This window comes from Micromys minutus (assembly GCF_963924665.1).
Source record: "Micromys minutus genome assembly, chromosome: 1".
Classification (NCBI taxonomy): Eukaryota; Metazoa; Chordata; class Mammalia; order Rodentia; family Muridae; genus Micromys; species Micromys minutus.
Window position 1 is genome coordinate 147,154,206 of NC_137969.1, and position 9,936 is coordinate 147,164,141.

At 36.9% G+C, this 9,936-nt stretch overlaps 1 protein-coding gene across 1 annotated transcript; it reads left to right on the forward strand.

Annotated features, from left to right (window-relative positions):
• Positions 1–8,933: 8,933 nt before the first annotated feature.
• LOC308414069 (small integral membrane protein 10-like protein 1) lies at positions 8,934–9,137 on the forward strand (the record flags this gene model as incomplete). The annotated part of the gene is made up of 1 exon (XM_080909243.1): positions 8,934–9,137. The coding sequence occupies one exon, from the start codon at positions 8,934–8,936 to the stop codon at positions 9,135–9,137; it is 204 nt and encodes a 67-aa protein (XP_080765369.1).
• Positions 9,138–9,936: the final 799 nt, after the last annotated feature.

The window sequence follows — 9,936 nt, forward strand, 5'->3', positions numbered from 1 at the left end:
TTCTGCAATTGTGCTAAAAAATTAGGGGAATTTCTGCCTTTTTGACACAAAATTAGGGGCATTACTGTCTTTTTGCCCCAAATAAGGGAAATTTCTACATTTTTGTCCAAAATTAAGTGGAATTTCTATCTTTTTTCCCTAAAATAAGAATTTCTGTTTTTTTGGCACTAAATATGGGGAATTTCAGTATTTTTGCCCTAAAATAAGGGTAATTTCTGCATTTTTGACCCCAAATAAGCGGAATTTCTTCCTTTTTGACCCGAAATATGGGGAATTTCTGCATTATTCCCCAAGATAAAAGAAATTTCTGCAATTTTGCCCCAAAATAAGGGAAATTTCTGCAATTTTGTCCCAAAAAATGGAAATTTCTGCATTTTTGCCCCCAAATAAGGAGAATCTCTGCATTTTGCCCCAAAATTAGGGAAATTTCTGCCTTTTTGCCCTTAAATTAGGGGCATTACTTCCTTTTTGCCCAATAATAAGGGAAAATCATGCAATTTTGCACGAAAATAAGTAGAATTTCTACCTTTTTGCCCCAAAAGAAGAAGAATTTCTGCCTTTTTGATCCAAAATTAGGGGTATTACTGAAATTTTGCTCCAAAATAATTGGGAATTTTTGCAATTTTGCCCCAAAATAAAAGGAATATCTGCAATTTTGACAGAAAATTAGGGGAATTACTACAATTTTGCCCCAAAATAAGGGAAATTTCTGCAATTTTGCTCCAAAATTAGGGGAATTTCTGCCTTTTTGACACAAAATTAGGGGCATTAATGTCTTTTTGCCCCAAATAAGGGAAATTTCTGCATTTTTGCCCAAAATTAACTGGAATTTCTGCCTTTTGCCCTAAAATAAGAATTTCTGCTCTTTTGGCACAAAATAAGAGGAATTTCAGTCTTTTTGCCCTAAAATAAGGGTTATTTCTGCATTTTTGACCCCAAATAAGCGGAATTTCTGCATTTTTGACCCGAAATAAGGGGAATTTCTGCATTTTTGCACCAAGATAAGGGAAATTTCTACAATTTTGCCCCAAAATAAGGGAACTTTCTGCAATTTTGTCTCCAAAAAAGGGAAATTTCAGCAATTTTGCCCCACAATAAGGGGAATTTCTGCCTTTTTGCCTCAAAATTAGGGGAATTTCTGCTTTTTGCCCCAAAATTAGGGGCATTACTGGGTTTTTGCCCCTAAATAAGGGAAAATTCTGCATTTTTGCTTAAAATTAATTGGAATTTCTGCCTTTTTGCCCTAAAATAAGAAGTATTTCTGTCTTTTTGGAAAAAATAAGGGGAATTTCAGTCTTTTTCCCTAAAATAAGTTTAATTTCTGCAATTTGCCCCCAAATTAGCGGAATTACTGCCTTTTGGACCCGAAATAAGGGAAATTTCTAGATTTCTGTTCCATGATAAGTGAAATTTCTGCAATTTTGCCCCAAAATAAGGGAAATTTCTGCCTTTTTGCCCCAAATAAAAGGAATTTCTGCAATTTTGCATTAAAATAAAGTGGAATTTCTGCATTTTTGCCTCAAAATAATGGGAATTTCTGCAATTTTGACACAAAATTAGGGGAATTTTTGCAATTTTGCCCAAAATAAGAGAAATTTCTGCAATTTTGCTCCAAGATAAGGGAAATTTCTGCAATTATGTCCATAAAAAGGGAAATTTCAGCAATTTTGCCCCACAATAAAGGGAATTTCTGCCTTTTTGCCCCCAAATTAGGGGAATTTCTGAATTATTGCTTCAAAATGAGAAGCATTACTGCATTTTTACCCAAAAATAAGAAAAATTTCTGCAGTTTGACCCAAAATAAAGAAAATTTCTGCAATTTTATCCCATAAAGAGGGAAATTTCTGCATTTTTTTCCAAAATAAGAGAAACTTCTGCCTTTTTGACTCAAAATTTGTGAAATTTCTGAATTTTGCCCCCAAATTAGAAGCATAACTGCATATTGCCCCAAAATATGGGAAATTTCTGCAATTTTATTCTAAAATAAGTTAAATTTCTATGCCTTTGCTCCAAAATTAGAGAAATTTCTGCCTATTTGGCCCAAAATAAGGGGAATTTCTGCATTTTTGACCCGAAATAGGGGGAATTTCTGCATTATTCCTCAAGATAAAAGAAATTTCTGCAATTTTGCCCCAAAATAAGGGAAATTTCTGCAATTTTGTCCAAAAAAATGGAAATTTCTGCATTTTTGGCCCCAAATAAGGAGAATTTCTGCATTTTGCCCCAAAATTAGGGGAATTTCTGCCTTTTTGCCAGCAAATTAGGTGCATTACTTCCTTTTTGCTCAATAATAAGGGAAAATCATGCAATTTTGCACGAAAATAAGTGGAATTTCTACCTTTTTGCCCCAAAAAAAGGGGAATTTATGCCTTTTTGATCCAAAATTAGGGGCATTACTGCAATTTTGCTCCAAAATAATTGGGAATTTCTGCAATTTTGCCCCAAAATAAAGGGTATATCTGCAATTTTGACAGAAAATTAGGAGAATTACTGCAATTTTGCCCCAAAATAAGGGAAATTTCTGCAATTTTGCTCCAAAATTAGGGGAATTTCTGCCTTTTTGAAACAAAATTAAGGGCATTAAAGTCTTTTTGCCCCAAATAAGGGAAATTTCTGCATTTTTGTCCAAAATTAACTGGAATTTCTGCCTTTTTGCCCTAAAATAAGAATTTCTGCCCTTTTGGCACAAAATAAGAGGAATTTCAGTCTTTTTGCCCTAAAATAAGGGTTATTTCTGCATTTTTGACCCCAAATAAGCGGAATTTCTGCATTTTTGACCCGAAATAAGGGGAATTTCTGCATTTTTGCCCCAAGATAAGGGAAATTTCTACAATTTTGCCCAAAAATAAGGGAAATTTCTGCAATTTTGTCTCCAAAAAGGGAAATTTCAGCAATTTTGCCCCACAATAAGGGGAATTTCTGCCTTTTTGCCCCAAAATTAGGGGAATTTCTGCTTTTTGCCCCAAAATTAGGGGCATTACTGGGTTTTTGCCCCTAAATAAGGGAAAATTCTGCATTTTTGCTTAAAAGTAATTGGAATTTCTGCCTTTTTGGCCTAAAATAAGAAGTAATTCTGTCTTTTTGGAAAAATTAAGGGGAATTTCAGTCTTTTTCCCTAAAATAAGTTTAATTTCTGCAATTTGCCCCCAAATTAGTGGAATTACTGCCTTTTGGACCTGAAATAAGGGAAATTTCTGGATTTCTGTCCCATGATAAGTAAAATTTCTGCAATTTTGCCCCAAAATAAGGGAAATTTCTGCCTTTTTGCACCAAATAAGGGGAATTTCTGCAATTTTGCATTAAAATAAAGTGGAATTTCTGCATTTTTGCCTCGAAATAATGGGAATTACTGCAATTTTGACACAAAATTAGGGGAATTTCTGCAATTTTGCCCCAAGATAAGGGAAATTTCTGCAATTATGTCCATAAAAAGGGAAATTTCAGCAATTTTGCCCCACAATAAAGGGAATTTCTGCCTTTTTGCCCCAAAATTAGGGGAATTTCTGAATTATTGCCCCAAAATGAGAAGCATCACTGCATTTTTACCCCAAAATAAGAAAAATTTCTGCAGTTTGACCCAAAATAAAGAAAATTTCTGCAATTTTGTCCCATAAAGAGGGAAATTTCTGCATTTTTTTCCCAAAATAAGAGAAACTTCTGCCTTTTTGACTCAAAATTTGTGAAATTTCTGAATTTTGCCCCCAAATTAGAAGCATTACTGCATTTTTGCCCCAAAATATGGGAAATTTCTGCAATTTTATTCCAAAATAAAAGAAATTTCTGCCTTTTTACCTTAAAATAATGGGAATTTCTGCATTTTTGCCACAAAATAAGGGAAATTTCTGCAATTTTATCTTAAAATAAGTTAAATTTCTATCCTTTTGCTCCGAAATAAGGGACATTTCTGCCTATTTGGCCCAAAATAAGGGGAATTGCTGCATTTTTGCCCTAAAATAAGGGGAATTTCTGTATTTTTGCCCTGAAATAAAAAGAATTTCTGTCTTTTTGCCCTAAAATAAGGAAAATTTCTGCATTTTTGCTCCAAAATAAGGGGAATTTCAGCATTTTTGCCCCCAAATAAGGGGAATTTCTGCATTTTTACCCCAAGATAAGGGAAATTTCTACAATTTTGCCCCAAAATAAGAGAAATTTCTGCAATTTTGTCCCAAAAAAGGGAAATTTCAGCAATTTTGCCCCACAATAAGGGGAATTTCTTTCTTTTTGCCCCAAAATTATGGGAATTTCTGCTTTTTGCCCCAAAATTAGGGGCAATACTGGGTTTTTGCCCCTAAATAAGGGAAAATTCTTCATTTTTGCCCAAAATTAATTGGAATTTCTGCCTTTTTGCCCTAAAATAAAAATTACTGCCCTTTTGGCACAAAATAAGAGGAATTTCAGTCTTTTTGCCCTAAAATAAGGGTTATTTCTGCATTTTTGACCACAAATAAGCGGAATTTCTGCATTTTTGCTTCAAAATACGGCAAATTTCTGCCTTTTTGCCCCCAAATTAGGGGCATTACTTCCTTTTTTCCCAATAATAAGGGAAAATTATGCAATTTTGCTCCAAAATAAGTGGAATTTCTACCTTTTTGCCCCAAAAGAAGGGGAATTTCTGCCTTTTTATCCAAAATTAGGGGTATTACTGCAATTTTGCTCCAAAATAATGGCAAATTTCTGTAATTTTGCCTCAAAATAAAGTGAATTTCTGCAATTTTGACAGAAAATTAGGGGAATTACTGCAATTTTGCCACAAAATAAGGGAAATTATCTGTTAAGTATCTGCTGCTAATGCACAAATGTGTGTATGTGTGTGATTTTCATATATGTACATACAATAAATTTTACCTCTCTCTGCCTCTCAATGCCTTTATCATTCCTTTTCTCACCTTTTTTATCATTTTGTTTTATCCCTCATTACAGTTTTACTTTGTTTATGTCATAGCGACATTCATATTTTTATACTTCGGTATAAAATGTAGAGAAACACTCACACTTTTTGTTCAGTATCTACAAGCATGCTTTTCTTTGATATTTATGCAATTTATATACAGTAATTAATGGTAAAGCAGCTTGAAATGTTTCTTTAATGACATCCTTGGGGTTTTCATAAATGTTAGTATACTAACTGCAGACACCTGTACCATTTTTATTCTCATACCTTTATAGTAAGTATCATCAAAAGCCTTGGATAGAGTACTGTACAATAAGATATGGCCCAATGTCAATCTGTAATTTTTACTAGTAAAGGGACTTGAAATATCACATTTTCTCTGTGCTGTCTGCAAGAGTGATATCCACTTAGGAGGGCTCAGTGGTCTCACTCCACAAATAGGGATACAGAAGAGTGGTGTTGTTGCGACCCCTTCTGGCCAAATGTCGTTATGTTCTTGTCCTGAAGAAATGAGACTATGGATACAAACTACAGGGTGCCACATTGTGGAAGTAAGAATTTAGTGCACCTGAGCCGATGTCTTCCCCCCCTCCCCACCACACACTCAGTTGTCTTGATTTTCTCAAGTCCAAAAGATTGAGGAGACCCGAATCACCCTCACCACAACACTCCTCTCTCTCTCTCTAAAAATCAAAAACAAAAATAAAAAAAAAAAACAAACCCTTAGTTTCGAAACTTGATATTTAATGAGATTCGTGACTCAATCTGGCAAAAATCCAAACGACTTACAGACACATGAGAAAGTTAGGCAACCCAGGGCACTGAACTTCTGTCTAGTTCAATGGAACAATGCCTTGAAATACCCTGCTAAACCTTCTTAGTCTATAAACCGTGTCAGATGTCATGAATCATCTAAGCTAATAAGCATATTTTACAATTCCTTAGTAGTCACTTAATTATAGTTTTAGGATACAAAGTAGAAAGTGACTTTCGTGGTTGTGGTCCACTGTTAGTTCAAGAGCTCAAGCAGGAGGGCAGAGGCCGTGAGATATCCTACTTTATAAAGATAATTCCAGGCAAAATACAAACAGAAAGAAAACTTCGATTGCAAAATACAATTTTCAGTAATTGACATCCAAAAGGAATGTGTCATGGCAGATTTGTGTCCCTTCTAAGTACATAGCCTAAGATCAAATTTTATTATGCCAAGAGAACATTATTGAGAAAGTAAACCGGAGATACCAAGAAAATTAGAACAGAAGTAATGGGCCTGGAGAGCTGGCTCTGCAGGTGTGAGTTCAATTCCCAGCAATCACATGTTGGCTCACAATAATCTATATTGAGATATGGCGCCCTCTTCTGGCCTACAGGCATACATGAAAGCAGAATGCTATGTATGTGATAAATTATGTTTTAAAAGTACAATAAAAATAAGTAGGTTTGGAAAGCTGTGTGTATTTTTAGAAAGTACAACTACATCTAATGCTGTCCTACATAGATATCCAGGGTCCTACAGCGTCTTTCTGTTTCTAAAAGTAAGTCTACACTTCAAATTCTGAGACTAGTGTCTTCTAAGGAATTGGTAAAAGCTTTTGGAATGTAACCTTTGGAAATATTTTGACTTTTAAAGACAGCACATCTTGGGAGTTAGAGATATGGTTCAGTGGTTAAGAGCACTGACTGCTCCTCCAGATGTCCCGATTAAAATTCCCGGCAACTACAGACTCTATAAGATTTGCCTTCTAAACTCTACATGAGTTACTCTCCCCATCCTACATGCTATAAAAAAATAACAAGCTAAGTTGAATAATTGGGGTGTGTGTGTGAGTGTGTGTGTGTGTGCGTGTGTGTGTGTTTGTGTGTGTGTGTGTGAGATAATAACATTTTAAAAAACTAGGCCTTTTGAGGTGGGTATAGTAGAAGTTGAAGGGAGGAAAGGATAATTGAGAAACAATGTATAGTTCAATTTTTTTAAATTGAAAATGTATTGCCTATCTTAACATTTTTGTAAGAATAGACTGGATGCTGCACTGTACCTGAATTTTCCTCGATATTACATATACAACAGATTAACATACTTAATAAATTATAGACTTATCTTAGATATTTGTGTGAAAAAAATTGACTAGCCACCTGGCTCTGACACCTTCACCCTGTTGTTGGTCAACTTGTGTGCCCACAGCCCTGTCTCTTAGTCCCGCCGCCAGGTTCCCACTTCACTCCTTTCTCCAGTGCCCATGTCTCAGGCCATTCTTTCCCTGAGCACATCTGCCCCTTAGGTTTTATAGAGGCTGCTTTTTCTGCCTTTATCTGAGCTCTCAGGCATCCGGTGTCAACACCCCCAGACTTTGTCCTCCTCCTTTTGTTAATTCTCTAACACTTTTATATGCAGAGGACCTGTTATTCCCCATCTTCAAACCAGTGTCTCAATACATGCTTTGGTCACACTTGTGTGTGCTGTTAAATTAGCAGCCTGGAGGGCCACTTGTTCCAGTTTGGAAGCACATTATTTGTGTGGCTGGTTGGAAAGCCCAGACCATCCTGTAATAAGTCCTTAAATGTTTGCAAAACGGCACAAGTGATACATATCTAGGATTTTATTAGAATTACCATTCTGTGCGTCTGTAATTCACACTGACTGGACTTTGCCCAGGGAAATGCTGCTAGAATACCCATTGTGTAGTTCCAGAACAACCAGCTCTGGACTCTTAAGTTTACCAGAAACTCCACAAGGGAATTGACTCTACTAGAGTGCACACAGATCATTGGTGTGCCTAGTTATTCGCTTTTTTTCCTGAGTAATCTGTTTTGTTGTTTGTGTCTTTTAAACAACTATGAACAACTTCGTGTATATTGTCCTGTTACTTAAGTCTGTTGTATTGTTACTAATGCATATATTTTATTAGGGAATGAGATTCACATTAAGATGAGGTTCTATATTGTCTCAGACATAAAAATAGAGAGTTTCACAGTTAATGTGTTTAATCACATGTCTTGAATCCCTTAACAATAATTGAAAACTAGCAATTAAGTAGAGGAAGAAGGATCTATTCTTAGTGAAAAATAACTGTTAATGAGTAGCAAGGACTATATATACCTAGAAGTAAAACAGAAAGTCTTCAATGGTTTAAACTGCTTGTGTTGTGCTGGAGAAATAACTTAACAGTTAAGAGCACTGACTGCTCTTCCAAAGGTCCCGAGTTCAATTCCCAGCAACTAAGTTGTGGCTCACAACCATCTGTAATGAGATCTGATGTCTTCTTCTGGTGTGTCTGAAGACAGCAACAGTATGCCCACGTACATGAAATAAATAAATTTAAAAAAAAAGCCTTGTGTTAGGTATAGGGTTTAGGGTTAGGGGATAGGGTTAGGCGTTATTGGTTGTGGTTGGGTTTAATTTATATGAATTTATCCTGCCTTTCTGGGTAAAAAATACCTCTGGTTTGTCAAGTTAAGGTGATCTAGGTGGGAGTGAGATACTTGAGCCCTTGCAGACATCACAGAGAAAATGTGATATTTCAAGTCCCTTTACTAGTAAAAAGTACAGATTGACATTGGGCCATATCCTATTGTACAGTACTCTATCAAAGGCTTTTGTTGATACTTACTATAAAGGTATCAGAATAAAAATGGTACAGGTATCTGCAGTTAGTATACTAACATTTATGAAAACCCCAAGTATGTCATTAGAGAAACATTTCAAGCTGATTTACCATTAATTATTGTATATGATTGCATAAATATCAAAGAAAAGCATGCTTATAAATACTGAAGAAAAAGTGAGTGTTTCTCTACATTTTATACCGATGTATAAAAATATGAATGTCGCTATGACATAAAGTAAAACTGTAATGAGGGATAAAACGAAATGATAAAAAAGGTGAGAAAAGGAATGATAAAGGTATTGAGAGGTGCCACCAGGGAGGGAGCGGCGGCCGATGGCGTTGAGACTGAAGCGGTGGCCGCTTCATCCAGGCCACGGCTCGGTCCGGCTTGGGAGTGCGCGAAGCTTTGGAGAACCTCGACCTAGTGGGACAACGCCATGGTCCCCGCCGACTTCCCGTCCGCCCTGGCGGTCAGGGCTGTGGGCCCTGCGGCCGCTACCCCGTACGGTGTTTTCTGCAAGGTGCTCTCTCACGCCCTGCTCGCCTTCTTTGAGCTGTCCTGGCAGCTGCGAATGAACTTCCCGTACTTCTACATCGCGGGCTCAGTGATCCTCAACATCTGCTTGCAGGTACACATTTAGAGCCGCGTCTGCATTGCGCGCCAACCGGGACCGCAAGATGGCAGGCTGCCCTGTGGCACCTTCAGGGATGCGCGAGAAGAACGTGCAGTCTCGCGAGAGCAGGCTCGCTCTCGGGCGGTCTGCTCACCACTTCCCCTTCCTGGGAATTGGAGGTGGGAAAGCTACCTGGGTCGATTTAGAACAAAGATATTGTGTTCCAGCAGCAGAGGAGGTAAACAAGAAAGTATTCAAGGAACTACACATCAGCAAACACCTGGCAAATCTTAGGATATGGCAAAGGGCACAGGATGCATAATGTGAAAGGAATGTTAAGTTTTCAAGAACACAGATTTACCTCAAACTTGGGTTCTGAATTAATCTTTTAAGAGTACTGGACTGTGAACTAGACATTGAATTGAATAAGAGGCCTGTTATATCAAGAATGTGATCTTAAAAGCATGCATCTCTTCCCACAAGAGGCTATATTGAAACATCGGGTCAAAGCCAGACTACAGGAAAACTTCCAAATATGCCGGCAGGATTTTGAAAAAAAAAAAAATAGTGGGACTATGTGAAGATGTTCCCGCCAAAAAGACACTGGTTCCAAAGAAAAGAAAGTCCAGTTTCACAGGAATTGACTACACCCTGGTAGTAAGGCAAATGGACCAACTATGGCTTTCTTCTTTAAAGAGAATACTTAATTCTAGTTACAGAGTAAACTGCAGATGTTACAAACCTTGACAAGTGGAGGGACAAGAAAGTAACTGGAAAGATGATGCCCTTGTGGAGTGGGAGGATAAAACATGTGTATTTGTGAACA